General features: G+C 47.3%; 3 protein-coding genes across 6 annotated transcripts in view; 2 read left to right on the top strand and 1 right to left on the bottom strand.

The window, feature by feature from the left end:
- Nucleotides 1-2,186, top strand: part of SEPTIN2 (septin 2) — a 32,016-nt gene extending 29,830 nt beyond the window's left edge. For both annotated transcript variants that reach the window (XM_040638032.1, XM_040638039.1), the window contains exon 13: nt 100-2,186. The gene's annotated coding sequence lies outside the window, so the exon portion shown is untranslated. The remainder of the gene's footprint in view (nt 1-99) is intronic.
- A 1,526-nt stretch (nt 2,187-3,712) lies between these two features.
- LOC121104013 (proline-rich protein 2-like) lies at nt 3,713-4,381 on the bottom strand. Its single transcript, XM_040636300.1, has one exon. It carries the CDS (start codon nt 4,379-4,381, stop codon nt 3,713-3,715), a length of 669 nt encoding a protein of 222 aa, XP_040492234.1.
- The window catches only part of FARP2 (FERM, ARH/RhoGEF and pleckstrin domain protein 2), a 105,804-nt gene continuing 81,983 nt past the window's right edge, over nt 3,796-27,616 (top strand). For 2 of the 3 annotated variants that reach the window (XM_040637999.1, XM_040637989.1), the window contains exons 1-2: nt 3,796-3,919; nt 18,061-18,292. In XM_040637999.1, coding sequence (XP_040493933.1) covers nt 18,089-18,292 — 204 coding nt within the window. In that variant the 5' untranslated portion in view covers nt 3,796-3,919; nt 18,061-18,088. Of the gene's footprint in view, nt 3,920-15,454; nt 15,507-18,060; nt 18,293-27,616 lie in introns of those variants that run through there. The other variant, XM_040637993.1, reaches the window with a different exon arrangement.

Below are 27,616 nucleotides of genomic sequence, written 5' to 3'. Positions count from 1 at the left end.
GTTTGTGCCCTTCGTTTTACAGAAAACGATGCTGTTACTGGTCATAGCAGTGAGTGTTGCACCGCTTTCATTTAAATATGTTCTGTTCTGTTTTTCCAGAAAACACTTCGCAAGATACAGAGAACATTCCGCACAAGTACTACAGCTGCGTGTTTCCGAGAGATTATTGGAGGGGTGCCCATCCACATTTTACAGTACCTGTGCCTGAGAACTTAATTTTTTTTTAAACTTCTGATGTGTTTTGTATGAAGTACTTTTAACATTTGTATGTCGTTGCTATGTTATACTTTATATTTTGTGAGGTGAACCTTCCATTTTCATTTTTCTTCCACCTTAACTAACCACTAATGTTGGACTCATTTCCAGGATCAGTCAGTATGTATAACTAACATTGAATTTCTTTGATTTGGCTGGCCTGACTAATTGTTGAGCACTCTCGATTTCCTTTCTGGAACATTCAGACTCAGCCAGCACGTGCCTGGGTGCTAGCTGCTTGGACCCAGTGATACGGAAAGATGAGCTGGCGTCTACAGGGCGTTTATCTACCAGGTCACCAAGATGGAGATTCTCCCTTGCTTCACTTGGCTTTGAGCACAACACCTAAAACCAGTTTTGCTGCTATAATTCAATATTGTTAATTCATCTGCACATTTACTTTTTTTTTTTACCAAGTAAAACAATAGAATTATTATCTAATATGATACGTATATACTAAAATAGCTCTTTTAAAAACAGGCAATTAGGGGGCAAATTTTAAGAAGTCTTTGGATTCTGATGCTAGGTCATTTTTTAAGCTGCGCTGCCCAGACCTGCCACAAGCCACGTGTTGTAGTGTCCCCAGTGCTACTGGTTATACTCCGCTGCGGACTGAGCTCCGGTTTTCCTATTACAGCAGCGATTCTTAGCCATGCAGAGAGAGCCAGTAAACGATTTTTAATCAACTACCATGCAAAGTTACTTTTTTAAGGAAAATTAATAAATGATATATTTAGAAACCAGCCTTTTTATATTTTTATATGGCACTCTAGTGTGCTTTCTATAACTACAGGTTTATAAGATCTGCCTGAGCAGTGAGAATCAAGGTCCTTTGGGGGTAGCCCTCTAAACCCAGGCCTGTCCTAGGCCCTGCACGCTCGTGGCCCCATGCTGCCTGAATGCCAACCAGGTTTTCCTGATTTGGCTTTCCTTTAACTGGTTCTCAAATTATTGATAGTTTCCTGAAAGGAGGCAAATAGCAGCGATCATTTTTTTATGTGCAGACTGTTGTCCATTTTCAGCCACTGTCACATCCTTCGTTATGTGTACTACAAACTTCCCAGTGTGTCTGGTGAGACTGAAGGACATTTCAAATCTGCACCGTGGCCTGACTGGTGGACGCCACTAGTCAGATCATTTTTCTGTGCTCTGTGGCCTTGGTCCTTCCCTTCCTCCAAGGGGCACTGAGGGGCTCTGGGGCTTGCTTTTTTCAACATTTTTACTGACATTGGGAAAGTGGGCCCCAGAAAGTGACGGGTGAAAGGACACCTGGAGGGAGCAGGTGTTGGCTCTTTGTTTTCATTTTGCTCTAACAGGAGGGGCAGAGATGCAGAAAACGCTTCCCCTGAGGATGGGAAGAGTGTTTGCTTGGGCCAGACAAAACAAAGTGATGGGGTTGAAACAGGTAGTCACAGAGGCAGGCTATAGACAGTAATCAGGTGTTCTCAAGAACTTTGTCTTTTCACTGTTGCATAATGGTGACTATTCACAAGCCTTGGGTTCACGTACAGTTGTACAAAGTTCTTACCAGGAGAAAGTGTGAAGTGTTCAGTGACTTTAGAGCACCTCCGTGAAAGGCCAGCTATCTGGGTTATTTTGGCATTAAGTACACTAGTAAAATCTGTTTAAAAGGTGGAGCTGGGGTCACATGTGTCGTCGTGGCTGCAGGCCTCTGTATGTTTGTGTCAAACTACTAGGGCCAGCCACCACCTGATAAGGGCTGTGCGGGGTGGGTGGACTACACTGTCTCACTTTACATCCCCCTTTGTTTTGCTGCCCAAATCTAAATAAATACTTTCACTTAGAGATAATTGCTTTCACTAAGAGATAATCTTTACCTATAGAAGTGTATTTTGAAAACTTATTTTACACAGTTTTGTATCCATTGAAACTAACCTTTTATGAATAAAGCACTATTGTTTGGCTATTAAGTGAAGAGTTATTATTGGTTTTTTATGAAGGTGTGAAGTCTTCTGGGACAGGTTCAAAGCCCTGCAGAACGTCTGTGCATAAAATCAGGAAGAATTATTTGCACCAGTACCCAACTTTGTATTGGCGATCCCAGCCCAGAAGAAAGAGGCATAAAGACTAGGGAGTGATTAATGACAGGTGATCTGACCATCTACTTAAAGTGAGAGAATGTGTGCTAAAAATGAGCACTAGTAAGAGTTCGGTGATGTCTACTCACGAGTTAGAAAATGGAGCAGGAAAAGGGATCTCATTCACTGTAGCAGTAACTACTAAATAGAAATATAAACAATTGGAAGAGATCTAGGAAATTCTATTCTAAATATTTCTAAGAAGAGACGGCTATGGAGAGCGCTACGGCTTACTAGAGGACATTGTTTACACCTGGACTGCAAGCCTGGTCTGGGTGGCTGGACGGCCTTTTGGCTGCCCCCCCACCACTGAGCACCCGAGGACCTGCCAGTGCTTCCTGAACCACCTTCCTGTCTCAAACCCTGGACTCTCCTGTTGGACGCCAGCAGAGGCCCTGCAGCCTCCAGGGAGTCCCCCGCCCCTCTGACCAGGCTCTCCTACTGGCCCTCCGCACCTTTTTTTTGGGGGGGGGGGTCCACCTCTGAGACGTGTGCCACCCTGGGGGCAGTGAAGATGGGCCGCTGGACCCTGATGGGGCTGGGGACCAGTTAGAGGAAAGGCCTCAAGGGAGTGATGGGGAACATGGGGGCAGGAGGTGGAGGGTCCTCTCCGCAAGGCTGAGCCGCTGTCACCATGTGCCTGCCCGACTGGCTCCCTGCTAAGCCTCAGACCCTGAGGCTACCCTGTGGGGAGGGTCAGTTCTTGAGCTCTTGAACCTGACGGGTCTGGCCAAGGTCAGGAGGTGAAACTAGGAGGGGGTCCCCTCAAGGAAGAGCCCAGGTCGATCCCACACTTACCCCCTTGGGGGCAAGTTGGGCAGAATCTTGAAGGATGCCTAGGAGTTCACTGAACCTTTAGAAGAAGGTGTGTGCCCCTGGTAGTCGCGGGCCTGGGAGGCCCAGGGCCTAGAGTCACGTTTCCATTCCCGGGTGGGAGTCGTGAGGCTAAAGGGGAGACCACAAGGCCGAGAGGACCGTGGGCCTCCCCCGCGCGGCCAGTCTCCACCGCAGCACAGCCTTGTTGGGCCGTCAGTGGCCTTAGGCCATGGTCCGGGCGGCCCCAGGACTGCAACAGGGGAGAGTTGGGCGGCAGGCTGGACTGCAGGCTGGGCGGGAGCCGGGAGAGAAGGAGCCGCGCCCGGAACCGCCCCCGGCCCAGCGAGCTGACGCCCCGCCCAGGGCTGAAGCCAGCCTCCCGAGCTGAGGCCCCGCCCAGGACCGAGCACCGCCTCACAAGGCGATTCTCTGCTGATTGGCAGCCGATTCCGCCGCTCCTCTCTCGCCCCGCCTTCTCCCTGTCCATTCACTAATCAGAACTCTGCGTCGCGCTGCCAGGCTCGGGACGTAGAGGCCCCGCCCTAGAGCTCCGCAGGCCAATCGGCGGCGCGTCCGCGGAGGCGGGGGCGGGCCCAGGCGGGGCGCGCGGCGCGGGGCGGAGCTTGAGGCGCGGAGGCGACCCGCGGGCAGTCGGGCGCGGCGGTCGTGAGCGGGCGGAGCGGGCGGAGCGGGCGGAGCTGGTGCAGCCGGGAGGCCGCAGCGGGCGACTGTGCGGGCCTGGCCGGCCGGTGAGGACGCAGGGCCGCGAGCACGCGGGACCGCGGGCGGGCGGGAGCGCGGGGGCGGCGGGCCGAGGCCGGAATGGCACTGAGGCCCGTGGCGGCCAGGCGCCTCAGGACGGTGGTCCACCGGCGAAGTCCGCGGCCGGGCTCCGGAGGCCTTCCAATCGGCGGGCGGGGTGCGAGGAGGGCCCGCGAGTGCGGAGCCCGCCGCCGGGGCCGCGTGGAGGCCCAGGGGCGGCCCGGAGAGGGTCCTGCATGGAGGCCCGGGGGCGGGGGGTGGGGTCGGCCCGGGGGGCGTCCCGAGTGGAGGCCCGGGGGAGGGTCCTGCGTGGAGGCCCGGGGTCGGGGCGGGGGTCGCCCCGGGGGGAGGTTCGGCCCGGGGGCCGTCCCGCGTGGAGGTCCGGCGGGGGTTCCGGAAGGGTCCTGCGTGGAGGCCCTGGAGTGTTGGCCCAGGGCAGCGTCCCGCATGGAGGCCCACGCGGAGCCACAGGTGAAAGCTCAGGCTGGTTGTGACCACGCCCTTCTTGGCCTTTATTTCTATTGTAGCTTAAAGGTGGGAACGAGGTGTTAGGTGCTAATATTTTTAGTCCACTAAGGTCTAGAAATATTCCTAAGGCATGGGGGAGGCCTCCAAAGGAAAACGGGGACCAGAATATGGCCCAGTGCATCACACAAGCACTTTTTCCGCTTATGCTGGTGGCCACAGCCTCCAGTGCCTCTCATGTGCTAGTCAGTAATGTCTGGGAAGAACAGAAATGTGATCATGTGTTGAAGGAAATAATGTCAGTACACAGTGTAAGGAGAGGATGGAAAGATTTAAAACCTAGGGCTAAATCTGTGAAGGGTGGTTTTTCTGTCTTCGTGTGTTTGTTTCGGTGAGATAGTTTTGGCCGGACCATTGTGGATGTGTTTGAGAGCCATCAGGTGGCATTGCATTAGAGTGTTGGTTTTGTGCAGACTACGTTCGGACAGACGACACAGATTTTCTCTCTGCCAGAGAGATGGGACAAGACATTTGAGTAGGCAGACATGGAGTAACCTTTGCTTGTATACCAAATATTTTAATTTGCTGCATCTGCTGTTTGAAATGTGTGAGTTCCTGTACACCAAAAGAGAGAATTCTGTGTTAAGAGTTGTGAAATGCTTCATGCCGATGATTTTATTTGGTTCTCCCAATCTGCCGAGGAGACCTGGCTAGGTCGCACAGCCCTGCGTGAAAGCAGAGGGAGTGGAAAGACCGGTTTAGGATCACGTCCTGGCCATGCCGCTTCTGTGCCGGTGCCTTATTGCAGATTTCTCCCTGCGCAGTTTGCACTGAGCCGTCTGGACTAGATGCTGACGTGCAGTTTCCCCAAATACAGAAGTTTGCTGGCACGTTTATATGCTTGACCATCCTTTCAGAGTAGACTTCAGGGTCCTTCTGTACTAATTCATTTCCCAAAAAAGGAAGTGTATGTGATATATTCATTTGTCTCTATTCCTTATTGATAAAATGGGGTTAAAATTTAGCTGCTTCATATGGTAGTTGTGAGGACTACGTGTCTATAGATGAGCTGTTTGTAAGGTGTCTGGCACACAGCAAGTGCTTAATTAACATTAGCCATTATATCATCAGGTGGAAGAAATAACCTGAGTAGACAGTAGAGAGAAGTAGGCAGTATTTTTTTTTTTTTAAAGATTTTGTTTTATTTATTTGACAGAGACAGCCAGCGAGAGAGGGAACACAAGCAAGGGGAGTGGGAGAGGAAGAAGCAGGCTACTAGCACAGGAGCCTGATGTGGGGCTCGATCCCAGAACGCTGGGATCACGCCTGAGCCGAAGGCAGACGCTTAACGACTGCGCCCCCCAGGCGCCCGAAGTAGGCGGTATTTAAGCAGGGTTAGACTGCTTTGAGGGAAATACAGGACCTGATTGACAAAGTGAAGACTGATGAGTGGGTAATTCCCTCTGTCCACACATTCTGGCTTTTGGTCACCTCAGTACCTCCTCAGTAGTCAGACAATGACAGTTCTCTTTCTGCTGCTTACCTTTTCAGTGTTGTTCCTGCTTTTCCTTTGCCCACTTTCTTATCAGCTTACCACCTGCCCCTCTCACTCGGTGCGTCTTCAGCGTGAGTGTCCTACACGCAGCAGTGGCGGTAAGCGTGCAGGAGAGCCCACTGTAAAGTTGAGTGTCCAGCTGAGGTCACTTGGATGGTGCTCTGAGACCTGAGTGTCCTGAGCACCAGGGGACTGTAGTGTACTGGTCTACTCCAGGTCTTACCTTGGCAACAGGGAGTCAAAAATGTGAGACTTACACAAAACTTAACATGATAAAGCCCAGTGTTTGGTGGGTTTCTGGGGATCGTTACCTTGGTGGTGATTCTGTAAATTGGTCTAATCTTTTTGGAGAGCAACTAGCAGTATATGGTAAAGATTTTCATTTTGGAATCCCAGTTTTGAAAACAAACTCTGACATGCAATTCCTGTCAGTGTGGCAGAGAACTCCACAGGCAGTAAACATGCTCTGGCAATCCTGTTCCTGTCCTTCCCTCCAGACAAAATTTGAACCGTTTGATCTATGGAAATCTGGTCAATATATGCCTTACCCAAAAAGGCGAAACTAGGGTACACAGTAATTATACTGTTGTAAAATCTGTGAAGACGTGGACAAGGATGAGAAGGGATGTTAGTTACATAAGTAGTTTTATTTTAGGGTCATGGGACTGACTCCCTCCCCCCCACACACACACAGACTGGTGTTTTAGTTTATAGTCATTATAAAAAGCAAAAATAAAAAGGTACTATAATGTAGGATGCAGTGATGACTCTCCCAGCTGCAGGACAGAAGGAAACATCACTGCATCCTACATTATAGTACCTTTTTATTTTTGCTTTTTATAATGACTATAAAACACCAGTCTGTGGGCAGGGGGAATCAGTTCCGTGACCCTAAAATACACCAAGAGGAGACAGCACACCATGGAATCGGTGTAGGGTTGAGGCCACTCACAGAGCTGAGTACCGTCAGCAAGTCACTAACCTTTCTGAGACTGAGTTCCTTGATCTATATGATGGGGTCATGAGGATAAAATGAGCTGATGTGGGCATGGTGTGGCCACCTAGCAGTGGCCATCCCTTGGGACTCTCTGGCTGTTGCAGTATGCACCAGGACCGTCTTTAGGCCTGACACAGATGCCTTCTTGTGAAGGCCTTCTCCCTCTCTTGCCACCCACCAAATTCTTGTCTGCCAGTCTCAATTACCTTTCTCAGTGGTACCCACCACCATTTTACACACTTCCTTTTTCTCCCACTGTGATAAGAAGGGTTCTCGCCCATAAACTCCCATGTTCTTACATACTTAGACTTTTTCCATATTGAGTAGGTGCTCAATAAATGTTTGAATGAATTAATCAAATTTCATTTGGGGCAAGGGCAGATGCCAACTTTTATAGGGCCTGAAGCTTATACAATTTGAGGGAGGGAGTCTCTTTAAGGAAAAGAATACAGTGGAGGCACCTGAGTGACAGAGTTGGTTGGGCATTCGGCTGAGGTTGTGATCTCAGGGTCATGAGATTGACCCTCTGAGTTGGGCTCTGAGCACAGAGTCTGCTTGGGACTTTCTCTCCCTCTCCCCCCTGGTGTCTCTCTCCTGTGCGCTTTCTCTCTCTCTCTCTAAATCAATCAGTCAATCTTAAAAAAAAAAAAAAAAAAGAATACAATGTTATTTAGAATGAGAAAAAGTTACACATTTGAAAAAGCTGACTAATAGTAAAAACATTACTAAATAGCATAAAAGTAGCATATGTAACTCTTCATGAGACAGAGAATAGAGAGCATTCAGTGATCCCTGTAGCATAGTTGACCAAAATTTTTTGATAGTGAGGTTGCTTAAAACGTGATTACACCTGTAGATAATATGTGTTTGCTGTTTCTAGTACAACTGCAGATTTGTATCTCAGAAAAGCAGGAATTCTGATAAATTCTATTTTGTACAATTCCATTCAAAAAAGTAAAAATAATGGTACATTTATAATTATACTACTACATTAACAGTTATTTTTCTGACAAGAACTGCAATTTTATCTACTAGGTACTAATCTCTCCTCTTACAGTTTTAACATGTCTGAAGATAATTTTCCCACAGATGAGCATCTGGCCCCCCATATTTCAAACCTTGTTCTTTCCCATAGCCCACACACTGCCCCTGCCGGGCACCCTCGGATCTGTACAGTTTGCCACAGAACCCCGACCCTGCACCTTTGTTCCCTGCCCTCTGGTGGGCAGACATGGTGGATGACGTCAATGTTCCTAGAAGCCCTGTCTGCACTGAGCTGGCTGGGGATAAGTGTGCACAAGAAGTAATTGCATACATAAACGCATCCCACTAAACCCAAACTAAACATGTCTCCAACCCATTGTGACCTTAGCTGCATCCCCAAAATGCCGGCAGCCCCTCCTAAGCTGCCTGACATAAAGGGAATGATGTCGTAGTGGAAAGAGGCAGCAGCCTTAGTTGATTGCAATTAGAATGTATTCTGTAAATTCTACCAAAGGCTACAACCATAGGCACACTTCGCTTAGGGCCTTTCCTAGGACCGTGGAAGGGACCAGTGCATGTCAGGGGCCTAAAAGCCGGAAGCAGAATAGCTTTAGAGTCATGACGCTTTTGTGGGGGCAGTTCTGGCCCTTTGCTTGATGCCAGATAACACAGTAGAGGGTACAAGTGGTGAGGGTGCTCAGTGCATCTCCTGGCACCTAATGGGAGTGTGTTTGGGAAGGAAGAAACAACACTACGGAATTTTACAAATTAACTTTTACTTGGCTTTATTAACTCCTGTCTCCTTCATAATTAAAGTCCCAAGTGCTTTGGTAGTAGTTGTTAAGGTGAACGTTGGGGGAGCAAGTCTCAATACCTAAACAGGAAATCGATTCCAGAGAGTGCTTAGAAATATTTTTATTTTACTGAACTGTTTTAGAAGGAAGAACGAGCACAGCTTCTAGAGGAAGGACAGTAGTCATTACCGCTCTCTCCTAGAAGGGGGGAGCAGTGACATACTGTAGGTACCCCCACCAGTTACCTGCTAAAGTAGGTAGTACTTACTCAGTCGTCTGCAGAAAAGCCTTCTGATTTCAGAAGTAATGTATACTCGTCACTGGAGGCAATTTGAAAACAGAACATTAGAAAAAGAAAGAAAATCACCCTCCTTCCCTCTCCCAAAGATAACCACTATAAACATGTTTTGAAATGCATGGGTGTCAAGTTCTGGTTCCTGGAAGATGGAATAAGCACACTCCACACTCTGTCCCCCACTGACCTTGGTTGTAAAGGCAGGACAGCTACCTGGAGGCCGGTATTGGAGGACTCTGACAAGTCAATAGTGACAGGAGGACTGAGGACAAGACCAGAATTCGAAGTACCACTGCACCAGCGAGGTTTTTCCTCCAGGATTCCTAGTCGGGTCTGAGCATATCTGAAAGCCAGAGATGGGCCCCAGGTGCAAACAGAGTGCTGCAGGAGAAGCCTTCTACTGTGAGCTGTAGGAGAGAATGGGAGAAGGCTGCTGTTTTCCTCCCCTCTCCCCTGTCCTTCAGTAGGCTGTGGCACCTGGAGCCTGCAGACGCCTGAAACTCTGATCGAGGCAGAGGAAACCCCAGTTGCTTTTTTCTGTCTCTCCTCCTGTACTTTGGTCACAGGCAAGAGTGCGGAGGTGCACAGAAGAGAGGTAACTAAAGCCCCAGGTTTCTGACTGGAGGACTGAGAAAGGGGCACTCCAGGCAACTGAAAAGTACTCCAGGGAGACTGGGGAGACGGAAGAGCTCAACAAAGTGACCCCTGAAGTTGCTTTTGAACTTAGGGCCTCAACACCGAGCTGCATACATGTGGGTCTGACCCTGAACAGCTTGCCAGGGACTTTGGGAATTCAGCTAAGGGCTGGGCCACAGCTTCAGAGCCAAGCTGGCCCCTGGGTGATGGTGCACAGGGAGGAGGGAGCGTCTGAACATGGAGTTGAGGCTGAGTCCGCAGCCTGTGGCTGGATCCCAGCTAAAGCAGAAACACCAGCATTCTCCATGGGATTTAAACGAGATCCGGGATCTCATAACACACAGTATTAAAATGTCCACGATCCAATCCAAAATTTCCCAGCATACACAGAATCAGGAAAACACCACCTCAGAAGACAGAAGACAGGCGAAAACCAAGGTGATACAGGTGTTGCAGTTCTCTGACAGAGACTTGGGGGTAGCAGAATTTTGGCTCCCATGACCTTCACCCCCTGGTGCTACTTCCAGGAATATGGGATATTACAGCTGCTGATGCCAGCAGGGACGGGGGTCTCAGTCCTATACCCAGACAGCTGAACGGGCCAGGAAATGCATTCTCCAGAGCTTCCAGATAAGACCCCACAGCCACGGTCCCTTTGCGCAGACCTTGTGAGACCCTAAGTAGAGTGCTCTGCTGGTTTACACTGACCCAGACTTCTTACCCACAGAGACTGAGATGATAAAAGGCTTTTATTTAAGCTGCAGGAAAAACTAAAACACAGTTTAAACCAACTGTTATTAAAATGTCCTGAGAAGTAACGGTACTCTTGAAACAAATGGAAAGATAGAAAGTTAGCAAAAAAAGACGTACAGAAGAAACCAGTGGAAATTTTAGAACTGAAAAATATAGTAACTGACAAAATGGAGGTGACATAGGACAGAGTGAACTTTTAATGCATGGATGTGCAATTTTTAAAGTAAAATTGTTTTTAGTTTTAAGTCTTAAAGAATTTGGACACTGGCTGCTAGGCCTGTGTCCATGGGTTGGGTCTGTGGCCTTCAGCAAGCCGCTCCATTCTTGGGCTGTGATTTCTCATGGAAAATAAGGGGCTGGGCCGGCATTTCACAACACACTTCTCCTCTCACCTGTGAACTATGCCTAGGGCTTTCTGGATTCTTACGTACCCTGAAAATTGTTGCTAGATCTCTTGTTCTCTTTTTCTTTCTTTTTTTCTTTTTCTTTTTATTCATGGAAAATTCGAAACATTCACAAAAGTGCATATATCAAAACCAGCTCAAATAATCAACGTATGGGCAATTGTTTTTTTCTCTTTTGGGGGGGGGCTATTATCCCCTTCAGTGATTCCTACCTCAGTTGATTATTTTAAAGTAAATCCTAGGCATTATTCCTCTTTGTCCATAAATACTTTAGTATGTGTCTCTAAGAGAGGGACTTTTCCCCTTCATATACACACAATACCATTACAACATATAGGAAAGAAGCAGTACTTATAAAATTACCTAATATCCAGGAAGTGCTCACATTTCCCTGATTGTGCCACAAATACTTGGTTCAGGATTCAAGTAAGGTCCATGGGGAGTGTTTGGCAGACAACATCTTTTACCAGTTTCTATCACCCTCCCCCCTCCTCTCCCCACCCCCCTGCTTTTCTTTCTTTCTTTCTTTTTTTTAGTGCCATTTATTGAAGAACTGAGATCATTTTTCGTATAGAATTTGCCACATTGTGGTTTTACTCATAGTCTTTTTAATCCTGAGGATGTATTTCACTAGTGATGGGTAGTGAGGTTACTAGTTTGAAAGTCACTTGAATTAATTCCTGTTGTAGGTCAGCTGCCATCTTAATGTACAGGGAGGATCATTTGTTTCATTTGGTTTGAGGTTTTGGGCTTGCTTTTCTAAGACACTGATTTCATGTTGTTTTCGAATCATGTAAAACATCCATGAGGTTCCCAGGTCAACCCAAGGAAACCCTGTGCATGCTGGAAGAAGGGGTCTCCAGTGAGGAATCCCCAGTGCCTTCTGTCCCATGGGCAGCCACCGTCAGTAGGCTTTGGTTTATCCTTCCATTGTTGTTTGAAGATAAGCGAAAGCATATGTTTTTACTCCAGCTCTTTCATTCACTTCATACTAAAGAAGCATAGAGAGTGGGGTGCCTGGGTGGCTCAGTCGTTAAGCGTCTGCCTTCGGCTCAGGGCGTGATCCCAGGGTCCTGGGATCGAGCCCTGCATCAGGCTCCCTGCTCCGCTGGGAGCCTGCTTCTCCCTCTCCCACTCCCCCTGCTTGTGTTCCCTTTCTCGCTGGCTTCTCTTTCTCTCTCTCTGTCAAATAAATAAAGTCTTTTAAAAAAAAAAGGAGTCCTGGGATCGAATCCCATGTCAAGCTCCCTGCTCAGTGGGAAATCTGCTCTCCCTCTGGCCCTCCCTGGGGCTTGTGTGCACGCAAGCACTCTCTCTCTCTCTCTTCCTGTCTCTCTGAAATAAATAAATAAAATTAAAAAAAAAAAAAAAAAGAAGAAGAAACATAGAGATCCTGCTTTTTGTCTGTGAAGATCTTGGTGTTCAGTTGGGCAGCTTCATACCAAAGGAAAAATGTGTTGAGAATCGGTTATCCAGATTTGTTTCAGCTCTTAAAACTGTATTTTCAGAGCATCTGGGTGACTCAGTCTGTTGGGTATTTGCCTTCAGCTCAGGTCATGATCCTGGAGTCCCGGGATGGAGTCCCGCATCAGGTTCCCTGCTCAGCGGGGAGTCTGCTTCTCCCTCTGTCTCTCACCCAGCTTGCTTGTGTTCTCTCTCTCTCAAATAAATGGATAAAATCTTAAAAAACAACAACAACAATTTTATTTTTCAGGGGTGCCTGGGTGGCTCAGTTGGTTGAGCGTCTGACTCTTGACCTCAGCTCAGGTCTTGATCTCAGGGTTGTGGAGTTCAAGCCCCACATTGGACTCAAAGCTGGGCATGAAGCCTACTTTTAAAAAAATAATAATAACTTTATTTTTCAGCCAATAGAATTTTGTTTAACACCAAATCAGAATACCTGATGGTCTGAATTATTGACATCTGTTTATTGTTAAGGCAATTCCTTTAAAAACCTAGGAAGTAAATTGTAAGGTTTGCAAATATTGGTTATGTCCAAAGTCATCTCTCTGCACCAATAATCTATGTTTATATTGTGTTGAATTTGTTTGAAGGCAGTGTTCCTTTTCTTACATACACATGGCCTCTGTTTCATATGGTTAGGTAGGAAAGATGGGGTAACAGGATTTTATGAGGTACTTAATTTTTGGCTACTAAATATAGTAAATTTAGTTGGAAACAAGAGCACCACTCACAGATTCTTAGGTGAAGAGGGTGTGATTGACTGCACTCTCCCCCTGTCGTTTTCCAGAATAAAAGCTGGGCCAGGAGTGGGGAAGTGAGAGTTGGGGTTAGATCCTAGGTATGCGGCCTTCCAGCTTCTACCCCCAGGCTGCTGCTGTACACTTCCTTGTTTCCCACAGGGCCTCCCTTTCTGTCCCAGCTCGGTGGACACCTGCTGCCAGTGCGGGCTGTCCTTCCTCGGTTTTGAGGGACAGCGATGCCAGGGATTCAGGTCCTGATCGGTCCTTAGGCTTCCCACGGGTCATGCAGCATTCCGGAGCTCCTGCTGGGACAGCGTGTGTGAGTGAGTCCTGCAGCACCCTTCTCCCCAGGTTTCCAGCGCCAAATGCCGTTTCTGTGGTGCTCCGACCATGTCGCCTTCCAGCAGACAGTGGAGCTGTATTCTGGGGGAGAGATGTGTTTGTGCAGCCAGGATGTGTGCACATGGGTGTGGATGGCCTGTCTGCCCTCCGCTTGGCCAGACGTTTCTTGTCAGCTCGCTGAGCCCCTGCCTTACAGCACTAGTTCTGACATTTTTTTCTCTGATTCCTTACATTGACTGAAGTACTTAGTTGCTTGTTTAAAAAAGTACCAGTCGTGCTTGCTAGGGACTAAAAGGACCTATCTCTTGTTCTGCTGTCGTGAAGAGGTAGTGCAGCCCAGGGCCCAGGAGCCAGGTGAGAAGTCTGTCTGAATGAACGCTCATTGTCAACACTGCCGTGCATTGTAGGTACTTTAGAAAAATGCGGTGAAATTAAGCATCATGTTCTGCTTCCATAGTTAGTCAGTATACACATATGTTTGATGATCCTCCTGAAAGAGGCAACTGAAAATATTTCAAGGAAGGTGGGAGGTTTTTTTGCACAACAATTTTGAGCCCACTCCCTTTACTGCGGACCGTGGTCTGTGCTTTTGTCTGGGAAGCCAGATTTTCCAGTAGACAGGGAGGAGGCTTTGTAGCCAAGTCTAGGCTGGGCTTGAGTCCTGGCTCTGTCACTTCTGAGTTATGTGTTCCGTGGCAGTCTTTTTTTTTTTTTTTTTTAATAGCCTTTATTTTGCAGAGCAGTGTTGAGTTCACAGCAAAGTCGAGTTGCAGGTGCAGAGATCTCCAAATGCCCATGTCCCTCTTATGCACAGCCTTTCCCACTATCAACACCCCCCCCACACACACACACAGAGAAGCACCTTTGTTACACCCTGCTTTGACATGTCATCACCCAAAGCCTTGCCAGACTTTTGAGCTGAATTTTTCCAACTTCAAGATGGAAGTATGTGACAAGGTGGTTTTTAAATTCCTTACTAAATGAGTTTAGGAGCTGAGTTTATAGTAGGGAGCACTAAACGTCAGTAGTGGAAATTGTATCCAGCTACAGAAATATTGTTAGGAATGAAGACTGCAAGGCATTTCATTCACATGGAAGGAAGATAGGAAAATAAACTGGAGTCCCTTGTACGGCCCTGGTTCTTTACACCACTGCTTCCCTCTGGATTTCTGGAGAGGTTCTCTGGCAGCAGGAGAAGTGAGCAGGGCTCCCGTCTACCGTGGAGGGCTCCCAGACTGCAGAACACGTACCTCCCATGTCAAGGGCTGTTAGTGGCCTTGCTGTGCTTCTGGTCTGTCTTGCATACTCTTCTTGCCCTTTAATATTTATAAGCACATGAGGCAAAACAAAGTCATTTCTGTCAGGTCATAATTTCTGTAAAACAGATTCATTCAGTGCGTACATTTTTCTTTTCATTTTGTCCCACGGCAGCTGGCAGAAGCAGCCTGGGCTGCAGAAGTGACTGCGGCATGAGTAGCCTCGTGTTTCTCCTGAAGAGTCTGCTTATGCTGCTTGTTGTAAAGTAGGTTGATAGACTTTGAGAGCAGGGTTAACACTCGTGGCACTGGGGTTCCATGCCAGTTTTCTGTTAAGTTCCTGACTTTCCTAGATTTCTTAAATTTAAAGCCAAGTAATTACTAAATGTGTGATTGATGCCACATTACCATTATGCAGTAGCAGATGGCTTTTCCTTGGAACATCAGCAGTAGGGTACCTTGGGATCATTTCCTCAATGAGCCTCCAGAGTGCGAGTGTGTCATGGCCCTGAGTCTCAGCTCGAGCCACATTGAGGTCTCTGGATCAGAGGAAAATCACCAGGAAGACCATTTGCTGCTGAGAAGGTGTCGGACATGCACAGGTCTCCTTTCACGGACCAAGAAGTGGTTTTCGTTTGTTTAATATTTTTCTTAAGAAAAATAATGTTAAATTCAAAGTATGCTATTTAAAAATTTTTTTAAAAAGATTTTGTTTATTCATTTGAGACAGAGAGACAGAGCACAAGCAGGGGGAGAGACAGAGGGAGAAGCAGACTTCCTGCTGAGCTGGGAGCCTGACGTGGGGCTCGATCCCAGGACCTGGAGATCATGACCTGAGCCGAAGGCAGACGCTTAACCATCTGAGCCACCCAGGCACCCCAAAAATATGGTATTTTAAATACGTTTATTGTCAAATAAACTGCATAAATCAAATATATGGATTAATGGTTTATAATACAGTGAACACGGTTCCAGTCAAGCGGTCCAACCATGCCGACCACGCCAGAGGGCCCTTCCCAGTTCCCCGTCCCAGAGACAGAGGGACCACTCCCCCGAGTTTTCTAGTATGAATCTCCTTGCATGCTCTTCTTACAGCACGCTCACCCAGATGTGCCCCTCTGGGCACTGTGGGTAAGTTTTGCTTGTTTTGTTTTAGAAGTATGTGCTTAGAACTTTCTTATAATGAATAGTAGAAGAGAAAGAACCTGAAGAAATTTTTTCCATCCAGAATTATCAAGAATAAAACCAAAGTGAGAAAATACAATAGAATAAATAAGAGAAGTGACTTCTTAAAATATGTTTTGGTTATATATATATTTTCAGAATTGTAGCTTTACTTAAAGGGGAAAAATCACTTTTGTGCCCAGTGTAAAGCATCCGTGGTTGCTTCAGAAGGACCTGCTCTTGGTGCTTCAGTCTTGGGTAAATACTGTGAGCAGACTAAGGACTCACGCTCATCTGTTTGCGCATTGGAGACACCTCGCCTGTGGAGCCTTACTCACTCACCTCCCCTCACTTTTGCATTAACTACTCACATTTGTGAGATTGAAATGGAAAGTGCCATACTTACGGTTCTCAGAACCTCCTATATCCTAGTTACTATTAGTGGCACGCACACTAGTGATCTTGTAGTGTGTTCTGTTTGTGACTGCAGTCTTGTCTTCCGCTGCTGCCGTCTGTACAGCGCACTGCCTAACGAGGCAGTTCATGTTCTTCAATGCCAGTGCCATGAATTAAGTACTTAGCAAACATTCACAGTAGGAATTCAGTTCCTGCTCTCGGGGCACATACAACCTGGAGAGAGAACTCGCAGATGATGGGTACCTGCGAATGTGAACCAACATGTGCCCGTCCACGAGGGGCAGTCCCTCCATGTGCAAGAGGGGGGGCAGGAGCTGTATTAGCCAGAACCACATGCAGCGCCTTGTCATTTTGCTCACTCCATTACCAGTTCGCTGTCCCCGGGGATTTTAGCTTTCTTGTGTCTTGCTGCTTGTTTGATAAATCACAGGTGTGTGGAAGTTCTTGCTCACGTGGGCTGGGAGCCTTGTCTTTGCTGGGCGAGCTTTAAGTGTGTGGTCAAGGTTTCTCGGCAGGGGACTGAGAAGCTTTTAAACTTAATTCAAGAGACAAAAGTTCATGAGATGGTTCTTTTTTTTTTTTTTTTAAGATTTTATTTATTTTTTTGACAGAGAAAGAGATAGCCAGCAAGAGAGGGAACACAAGCAGGGGGAGTGGGAGAGGAAGAAGCAGGCTCCTAGCGGAGCGGGGAGCCAGATGGGGGCTCGATCCCAGGACCCTGGGATCACGCCCTGAGCCGACAGCAGACGCTTCACTGACTGAGCCACCCAGGCGCCCCCATGAGATGGTTCTTCTTGATAACAAAATAAGCATGAAAAAGATGAAAGGATCGGGGGACTCAGCAGTTAGGTTAGCGTACAAGGGAATGAATTGGAAATTAGTGCGATTAATCTCTGTGAAATTTACTACAAATTAGTAGAAGGCTTGCCAAAGGCAAGTGAGTGAAATAAAATAGTTTTTGTAGCAGCTCTATTCTTTCTTGAATAAACGTCTGGCATTTGTTTTTTGCCACACTGTGCTTTACTGTTAAATATTTTTCTTCAAATTGATTTTCAGATACAAATACACACATTTAAGGGAATTTGCCATAAATAGAAGGTAACTATGCCTTGTTCAACCTCATAGCCTAAAACTGGCGAACTTTCCCGTGGCACAACATGGAGGATTGGAAAGGGCGTGAGTGCCTGGTTGGGCCGTCGGTGTTGTCGCGCGTTCAGCGGGCGGTGGGTGGTAAGGAGAACAAGGACACTGTGAGGACAGATAAGTGGTGCTGGGAAGGGCCTGGCCTGGGGCAAGTGCTCTTCACACCACATGTGCGGTTCTGGTGTCTTTCTGACGTCACCCATCCAGCCTGGTAAGACACCACTTCGGGAACCAGGGAGTGTAAAGCTGGCCAAGAGCAGCCTGGCTGTCCTCACCTACTGTTCTTGGCATTAGCCGCCCCACCCCCCCGCACAGCTGTATGCTGCCTGGTGTGTCTGGCACCTGCTTCTCTTTGCTGAAATGTACCATCTAGCACTTACCAGTGTGTGGTCAGCACAGTGACTCTCTGGGCTGGTGGAGGGAGGATGCGCCAGGGGACTAGGCAGCCAGACAAAGGGACAGGCCACTGTTGGATGAGGTTTTGTGAGTTCAATGAGGTGACGCACTGCTTGGCTCACAGAAGCACCAGGAAATACTGTCTTTAGGAATAATCTATGTATGAGTAGAAGGTACTCTTAACTGGTTCTGATATAATTTAAGACTCTCTAGAAGTTGCAAAAGTAGAGCAGAGAATTCCTGTGCAGCTGATCATTTTTTTTACGTTTTAATATCTAAATAACTATTGATGACTCTTGGGGGGGTTTTTTGTTTTGTTTTAGAGGACTCTTCATTGTTAGCTGGTGAAGAATGGGGGAAATAGAAGGAACATACAGAGTCCTGCAGACTCCAGGGACACGCTTGGGCACCCAGGCCCCAGCGGGGGTGAGCACCCTCGAGCCTGGGCAGACTCTCTCGGCAGCAGCGGCACGGGCGTCAGCCAGAATGCAGGAGAAGCACCTTCACATCCGAGTGAAGCTGCTGGACAACACCGTGGAAATATTTGACATCGAGGTGAGAAGTATAATGTTTGGAAGAATATTTCCTTGTACCTTCTGAAAGTCAAGTATTATGCACCACGTTCCATGTTGCTGATCAGGCTTTGCCTGGTCATCAAGCTGACCGAGTGGCTTTGGTAACTCTAAGATCCTTGGAAACAGTGAGTCTGAGTTTCTCCTTTTATTTGGAAAGTGGTATTCTCCTGTCCTTTAAAATCCTCATGCAGGGGTTCCTGGAGGCTTAGTTGGTTAAGGGGTTAAGCGTCTGACTCTTGATTACTGCTCAGGTCATGATCTCAGAGTTGTGAGATTAAGCCCTGGGTCGTGATCAGTGGGGAGTCTGCTTCTCTCCCTTTGTTCCTCTGCCCACCGCCTGCATGTGTGCCCGCGCTGTCTCTCTCGCTTTCTAAAATAAATCTTTTAAAAATATAAATATTTTTTTAAAAATTAATATAAAATTCTGATACAGCATGGCCTTTCCATTCTTCTTCTGAAAAGCTGGCTGAATGCTGTAGAACACAAACCAGACCCAGATGACCTCTGCCCATTCTGCCTGGGGGCAGGGGCCAGTTAGCCTCCCAGCGGGTTAGCGCCTCATCTGAAACGTGGGGGTGATCATAGCCCCCCCTTCTCAGGGTGGCTGTGGAGAGGCCTGAGCTCATGGGGCAGCCATGGGAGGCCCAAGCACTCACCATGCAGGGAGCCCGGCATGGAGGCAATATTGCATAGTATTAGCATAGGGTTTGTTTTTCTGTATCAGCAGTAATAACATTTTTATTTTAAAAATTCCCTAATAGATTGCACTGATAATGTTGGCAAAAACAGTTGAATGTAACACAAATGTGTGACTGTATGTAAGTGTATATGTATTTAAGTCATACTTTTTAGACCCATGTAATATTTTAGAAAACACTGATTTTCTAAATGGCATTAGAATGAGTGTGATTTTTACAAATTATTTATTTTATATGTAATATATAAATTCGTTCTCTCTTTTCTAATATTTTCATATTAGTGTAAAGTAATATCTTTAGAAGCTTTTTCTGTTTTTAATGTCACAAAAGGAAGAACAAGAGAATGAATTTAAACTTCAGGAAGTTTATTTGTGCTCAGGATGTCTGTCAAGAAGTCAGGTGCTACACAGGAAATGAGATGATCGAGGTAGGGGCCAGACTGTGAGGAGCCTAGAGGAAACATCTAGGCTCTGGTGGGGCCTAACTGCAAAATACATTGCATGGGAAAAGGGAAGGAAGGGGCGAGAGAGTGACCCAGGGGGCAGTGGGGGGGGGCTGGAGGTCAGGGCTGTCCTCCAGTCCTCTTGCCTCGGGCCCCGGGCACACCAGCCTCTCTCACCTCTCTTGCTTGAGTGTTTGATGGCAGTTATCTAGTGCACAGATTCATAGCATCTGAACTCAAGGGACCCTGAATACTTCTTTTAAGGTCTTATTTGAGGAGGGAGTCAAATACCATTTCATCAGGGCAATAGTAATTAAAACTGGTAGGACCTGTCTGTCCCAACTTCCCCAGTCATTCCTGCGGTGCCAGGGGCAGCCTCTGCCAGGAAGGTAGTCCAGAACCGGCAGCCTTGGCACCCTGGAGAGCCAGCGGTTGGCTGTGACTCTCTGTGGCAACATGAGGCAGTACTCCTCTTGGTACTCTATGATGAGTCACCTGCAGGAAATGAATTAAAGATCTGGGAGGTGGGGCGCCTGGGTGGCACAGCGGTTAAGCGTCTGCCTTCGGCTCAGGGCGTGATCCCGGCGTTATGGGATCGAGCCCCACATCAGGCTCCTCCGCTATGGGCCTGCTTCTTCCTCTCCCACTCCCCCTGCTTGTGTTCCCTCTCTCGCTGGCTGTCTCTATCTCTGTCAAATAAATAAATAAAATCTTTAAAAAAAAAAAAGATCTGGGAGGTTAGTTGGGCTCCCGAATCTCTTCCAGCCAAATGCTCGCAAGAGTTTCCACTATGTAGCCCTCCTTTGATAAAGACATCCGTTACAGTCTAGGCTCATCACAGGTTCAAAATTTTTAAAAGAAAGGAAAAGGAAAGGAAAGTTGGGAGGGGAGAAAAGAACAGGAAGAACTGAACTATTTAAAGCTTCTTTTTGGGGCTCCTGGGTGGCTCAGTCAGTTAAGCATCTACCTTCGGCTCAGGTCATGATCCTGGGGTCTTGGGATCCAGTACCATGTGAAACTCCTGCTTCTCCTTCCGCCTGCTTGTGCTCTCTCTCTCTGTCTAGGACAAATAAATAAATAAAATCTTAAAAAAAAAAAAAAGGAAGAAAGAAAGAAAGCTCTTTTTCAAAGCATCTTTTTTTGTCCTGCTTAATGATCTTTATCAACTAACACTAGGACCAAGAAAGAAGAAAGCATACATTTTTTGTTGAGTCAAAAATAACCCTTGTCCAGGATACACACTGTTACTAAGTGTCTGGGTCACTTTATACATCAGGAACTCAGAAGTGGCATTTTGTAAAGGTTTCAACATATTTAAAGCTTCTCAAAGTTGAGATTGTTGTGTCAGAGAGGAAGAATCCTTGGCCCTTCCAGGTCCTTCTAGCTGGACTAAGAATCAAATTGAGGGGCACCTGGGTGGCTCAGTCGTTAAGCATCTGCCTTTGACTCAGGTCATGATCCCAGGGTCCTGGGATTGAGCCCCACATCGGGCTCCCTGCTCAGCGGGAAGCCCGCTTCTCCCTCTCCCACTCCCCCTGCTTGTGTTCCCTCTCTCGCACACGCGCTCTCTCTCTCAAATAAATAAATAAATAAAATCTTAAAAAAAAAAAAAAAAGAAAGAAATTGACATGAGACAGATTAACTGTTGGAAATCAGACCTAATAGCATATGTACAGGGAGTCCACATATAAGGAAATTACAAGCATAGTCAGGCAACGTGATGCTTATATGTGCACGGGAGAGGGATTGGGTCTGGGACACAAAGGGAAGAGGGACCATTAGCCGGGAAGAGGGAGGAGAGGTCCGGGAATACAGGTTGCCTGTCGTGTAGAGAAGTGTCTCAGGTGAAAAGGAGTCTGTTAATAGCTCCCTTCCTGGTATGGGCAGGCAGGTAAGGGGGCAGTAAAGAGCTTTTCCTGAATCTGCTGGGTTTTGATTGCTTTTAACTCAAAGTAATGTTCATGCCACAGTGACCCATCTGGGGTGGCCTGCTCTTGCCCTTATAGTTGCTTCTGTTAATCACATATAACCATTGTATTCATTTCCGTGCAGGTGTGATATTTTGATAAGCCTGGCAGAGTCAGAGTCAGAACTTAAAACCCACCCTGAGTTGGGTGGGCTACTTTTTGAATGGCATTACCCACCAATGCATACCTTTTAGGAAGAGTTAAAATTCAGTATAGTTTTGTAACTGTATTTGTGTTCAGCTTCCAAGTACCTGTCCTCTACAGTTATATCAGTTGGTTTTGCTAAGTAACCACTTCAAAACCTAGTGACTTAAAACAACAAATTTTGAATGTATGTTTGGGTATTAGCTTGGGAGGGTCGTCTGGTCTGGGCTGGCCTAGAGGTGGTCTAGGAAGGTCTAGGATGGCATGTCTTCCATGTCTGGTACCCCAGCTGGAACCTCTCTCCATGTGGAATGTCACCCTCCAGGGATCCAGCTTGGCCTTATTTGCGTGGTGATGGAAATGTTCTCAGGAGTGGAAGCTGTGAGGTGCCTGTAAGCTTGGGATTCATGCATTAGAGCTCCCACCATGTTTAACTGGTCAAAACAAGCCAGCAGGCAAGCCCCGATTCTGGGAGTGGGGAGCGGTAGAGCTACCCTGATGGAGGAGTGCCAAGCAATTTGTGACCATTTTTTATAGTCTACCACAACAGCTGTTGCCAATGGATGGGGAACGTAGTCTCTGGAAAGACGACGGTCTCTGTGAAGCTCTAGTATCTCCTGTCAGTGGGCTAGTCTCCTTTGCCAGGCGACATGCTTTGTGGGTCCTGCCCCCCAGCAAGCCACCTGGCCTCCTCTGGGGGGACATGCTTCCCCCATAGCCCTGCACGAGAGGCTGGCCCAAGAAGGTAGGTTTGCCCTGATCCTTTCACCCCAGTGTCTCCCAGGAGCCATGGCTCCAAAGATTAAAAAGATCCAGAGATGGAGGCTGGCTGCCCCTTGGGGCCCCTCAGTGATCCACCACCACTTGTTCCCTGACCTCTGGTAACGGAATGGACCTGAGTTCCCTCCTCGGTGAGTCACACACAGAAACCGCACCTGGTGAGCTGTCCCACAAAGGAAACTGGATTTGCAGCAAATAAGGAGATCCCAGGGAATAACTTCCAAAGCCATGACCCCAAGCAAGGGTGGATGGATTCCTTTTATTTAGGGTGAGGGTGAATACTCGGAAAGGGGAGCCTCATTGTTGTATGTAGAGGTGGGCACAAAGTCATGCATGTGCCTTAAGGAAAGGCTCGTGCTCCTCCTTGGGCAGAGGTCTCCGTGTTATAATGAGGTCAGGGCGACTGTCGGCCGCTCCGTGGTCCATCCGCACAGGCGTGAGTCCGTGAGTCGGGGGTTGAGCTTCCACTGGTCCGTGTGATCCAGGCAGTTGTCATTGCCCGGGGGCGGGGGACGCCGGGGGATCCGCTTCAGTGTCCATCACGGGATGCTTTACCTGCCGGGTCTTTGCCTGAGTTAAGAGATCAGCTGGAAAGAAGAGCTTCAGGAAGAATGTGGGATGAAGGCCAGTGGGTACAAGCAGGTGGGCAGTAAAGGTCAGGTTTTGGGGTCTAACTGGTGACACTGGCTCCGCCACCCTCCACCCTTTCTATTTGAACTAAGAGGTTGTGGTGTGGTGGTGTTGGCTGTTGCAGGATGGTGTGCACTCGAGGTGTGGGTCAGTAGGTGTGCAGAGCGCTGAGACCGCAGTCTGGGTCTCCGTCAGCAGCACAGAGGAGGCAAGTCTTTGTGAAGACTCTCCCTGTCCCAGAGCTTGTCTGTGGCCTCTCTCCTCATAAAAGGCAAGCTCCAGGAGACGAGACTTGATTTGATTCACTGCTGAATCATCGGTGTTTGGAATAGTGCCTTGCTCAGTAAAGATGTGTTGAATGAAGGAAATAAAAAGGTAGATTAGGCTAACATCCTTTCTTCAAGAGTGTTTTGAATTTTTCCCTCTATAGCAGAGTTTTCTGACCTCAGATTCGAGTGTGTGGTTTTGTTTGTTTGGAGGTTTGGGCATCTATAGCTATCTGATTGGCTACTTACTTGGTTTGTTTTTTTTTTATTTAAGTCTTAGGCAGTAGCGTCTGTGAACTTGCTGGGTTGACGCGCTGATAAAACCTTGGAAAACACTGGCTTCTGCATACAGATAGTTACAAATTACTGGTGTTGTGTAGAATCCTTAGTTGCTGTTGAAGGGACCTTCTTAACTTAGGGAAGAATTTGACATTTAGTTATTTTTGAAATGCTTATATTTTGCTTCAGTGAAAATACAGAGCAGCTCAGCCTGAAGACCTCCCTGTTGGTTTTCATGCCTCTTTCCACACAGAGTGTGTTGTTTCATGTTGATCTTCAACAAGTAAGACAGTCTTGGCCATCCTCATTATATTTGCTTCAGAAAGGTGAGCTGCAAGTCTCCAGTTTTATTTGTGTCGCCCAGCTCCCAGAGTGTTACATCAGTGCTGACTGCCACAATAATGGTACGTGTTTCCATGCTAAAATTGGTAAAGAGGAGCTGGGGGCTCACTGGGTGCAGGAGGGTGTTGTTCCAGCTCCTTCCTTCTAAGGCTGGGTCACACAGGCTCGTCTAATTCTTGCTGCCCATGCGTCAACAGGGCGTAAAGCCAGAAGCAAGGGTCTGCTCTTTTCCAAACAATATATTTTTTGAAAGATTTTATTTATTTGAGAGCGAGAGAGAGAGCGAGTATGAGCAGAAGGGAGGGGCAGAGGCAGAGGGAGAAGCAGACTCCCTGCTGAGCAGGGAGCCTGATGCGGGACTCGATCCCAGGACCCTGAGATCGTGACCTGAGCTGAAGACAGACGCTTCACCAACTGAGCCACCCAGGCGCCCCTCCAAACAATATTTAATAGCGTTGAAGGTAAAGTTGAGCAGAAACTCTTTAGCAGCCTTCTTGAGATAAAATTCACATACCATACAGTTCACCCATTTGAAGTGTACATCTCTGTGAGTTTTTGTGTGTCCACAGACGGCAGTCAATTTGAACATGTCTTTATTGCCGTGAAACGTGGGGCACCTGGCAGGCTCAGTTGGTAGAGTGTGTAACTCTTTTTTTTTTAATTATTTGAGAGAGAGAGAGTGCACACACGTGTATATGCATGAGCACACATGGTGGGGGAGGGGCAGAGGGAGAGAGAGTCTCAAGCAGACTCCCAGCTGAGCGCGGAGCCCGAGGTGGGGTTCAGTCCCATGACCCAATATCATGGCCTGAGCGGAAATCAAGAGTTGGATGCTAGGTGCCTGGGTGTCTCTGTCGGTTGGGCATCCAACTCTTGGTTTCAGCTGAGATCATGATCTCGGGGTCCTGGGGTGGAGCCCTGAGTGGGCTCCACACTGGACAGGGAGTCTGCTTGAAAATTCTCTCCCAGTGCATCGCCCCCCACCCATGCACGCGTGAGCACACTCTCACACACCCTCTGTCTCTAAAATAAATAAATTGGGGGGGGGGGGGGGGCGGGTGCCTGGGTGGCTCAGTCGTTAAGCGTCTGCCTTTGGCTGAGGTCATGATTCCAGGGTCTTGCGGGAAGCCTACTTCTCCCTCACCCACTCCCCCTGCTTGTGTTCCCCCTCTTGCTGTGTCTCTCTCTGTAAAGTAAATAAAATCTTAAAAAAAATAAAGTAAAATAAGATTAATAAATTGGGGGCATCTGGGTGGCTCTGTTTTTGAAGCATCTGCCTTCAGCTCAGGTCATGATCTCAGGGTCCTGGGATTAAGCCCCACATCAGGCTCCCTGCCTCCCCCTGTGCTCTCCATATCTCTCTCTCTCTCTCTCTCTCTCTCTCTCTCTCTCTGTCAAATGAATAAATAAAATCTTTAAAAATAATGAAATAAAAATTAAAAACAAATAAATAAAATAAAATTAATTAATTTTAAAAAAAGAGAGAGAGACTTAACCGTCCAAGCCACCCAGGCGTCCTGAGCGTGCAACTCTTGATTTCAGGGTCATGAGATAAGCCCTCTATCAGGCTCCCCACTGGGTATGGAGCCTGCTTAAGATTGTCTTTCTCCCTCTCCCTTTGCCCATCCCCCCCAAAAAACGTGCTCTCTCTCCCCCCCTTCCTCTCTAAAAAAGAAAAAAAAAAGAAGGAAGAAACCTTGCAGCCTTTAGCTGTCACTTCCCTGCCCTGTCCCCTCTCCCTTTAGCCCTAAGCCAACAGTAATGTACTTTCAGCCTCTCTAGGTCACACTGCTATGGACATTTCATGTGAGTGGGGTGATATGTGGTCTTTTGTGAGTGGCTGCTTTCGCTGAGCGTCTTGTCTTAGAGCTTGATCCATGTTGTAGAATGTGTCAGGACTGCTCTCTTCTTTGTGTCCAAATAATACTCAGGTGTATGGATAGGCCACATTTTGTTTGTCCGTTCATTGGCTAATGGACAGTCCACCTGCTGGTGTTCTGAATAATACTGCTGTAAACACTAGCATACAGGTGTCCATGTGGACGTGTGTCTGTCACGCTTGAGTGCGTACCGAGGAGTGGAATTGCTGGGTCAAACGTAACTGTGCTCGATTATTTGAGGAACTGCCAGACCGTTTTCCAAAGTGGCTGGCTGCACATCCCACCAGCGGTGCCTGAGGGCTCCGTTCTGTCCATGTTCTCACCTACATTTGTGCTATCTGGCTTTCTAATTCTATTCATCCTAGCGGGTGTGACGTGGTAGCTCATTATGGTTTGAGGTGAAATTCTAAGTTATTTTTAATGGCTAAGGAAGGGAAGGTTTTGAACCAAAAATATAAGAATTGTACCACGAAACAGTTATCTTCACGCTGGTTGCTTGGGGAGGTTATGGGTAGTTACGAAGTTAACCCCCTCCCAGAGCCCAGGTACACCTGTGGGACGAACCTGTCCACATCCCCAGGTTGTGAGGACTGCTGAGAAAGCACAGCTAGGGCTGGCCACGCTCACCCTGAGATGGAGCTGGCCACAAGCAGAAGCTTGAGGTTTCCTTTAGCGTCTTCATGTAAATTTATAGGACAAGGAACTTAATTGTTGACACTGTATTTTTAAATCAGTTATTTATCTCATTTGTAAGTATCAGCTGCCAGTACTTTGAGTCGCCTTGTCCATACAGATCATTTCCTGCCAACACCTTACACTTACCGGGACTTGGCAGGATAGTGAAGTGACATACACTTTGTGGTTCTTTGTGTTGACGACTAATGAAATTAGAATACTTTTTGTGTGGAAGGGCATTTATCTGGGGTGCGAGGAAGGGAGGGAGGCCTGCCCAGCGGAGTCTGGGGGCCATCTGCCTCGGCTTCGATTGTGTCTCATTTTAAGGGACATTTGACATTTATTGATGGGAGTTTTAGCTACCTGTAGGTCAGTCAGTGGCCAGTTTTTTGATCTAGTAAAGTCTTGATTTGTTTTCAGTTGACTAAATGAATTTTGTGGTTTTGAAAATAGAAATCTGGCCACAGCTCTCGAAAGTCTTTCCCTGAACCATGAGAGAAACCATCTGGAAGCTGTGTGCAGCTTGTCCTGTGTGCAGAGTCACGGGGTAGAAGTGCTTTCCCTCCACCTGCACTGATTGTGGAAGGCGTGCAAATGTTATTCCTGGTGCAGTGGAGGGAGACGCCTCCTCCTAGACTTCAGGGCAAGATTTCTAGAGCAGATATACCCATAGTCATTGATAATTCACCACCGGGTTTAGGAACTAATGTGAATTTTAGCTTTTCTATTATCTGAAAGCTAATAATGTAGAAAAGGTGATATTTCGTGATTAAAAGAACAATCTGGGATGTAGTTTGGGTGTGTGAGACCTCACCCGTGGAAGTGAACGTCCTGTGCCTTTGCTGATAAGTGGGCAGTGACTTCTAATGAATATGAGGCTTTTCTTGGTTATTCAGCTGTTTGCTCACATTCCCCTTTTTATCATACTTAAATTTTAGGGAGTGGGCTTGCTTTTGGGGGGGGGAGGATTGGAAAAGCTTTAGTTAAATATGTGACAAGTGGGAGGACAAAGTCTCAGTCATGAAGTTCCATGCTAGTTGCTATTCTAGTAAAAACTTAATGTTTTCCTTCTGGCCAGGAAGAAATAGTCAAAATTCCAGAAAGTATCATAGCCAGATGTTTGTCATTGCTCCCACATGAACTTCCTAAATATGGCAAATAAACCACTTTAGAACTTATTTTGGTCTGATCTCAAGAAAAG

Source organism: Ursus maritimus, unplaced genomic scaffold (genome assembly GCF_017311325.1).
Source record: "Ursus maritimus isolate PB19 unplaced genomic scaffold, ASM1731132v1 scaffold_1, whole genome shotgun sequence".
NCBI lineage: Eukaryota > Metazoa > Chordata > Mammalia > Carnivora > Ursidae > Ursus > Ursus maritimus.
This window is presented reverse-complemented; position numbering and strand designations above follow the sequence as displayed.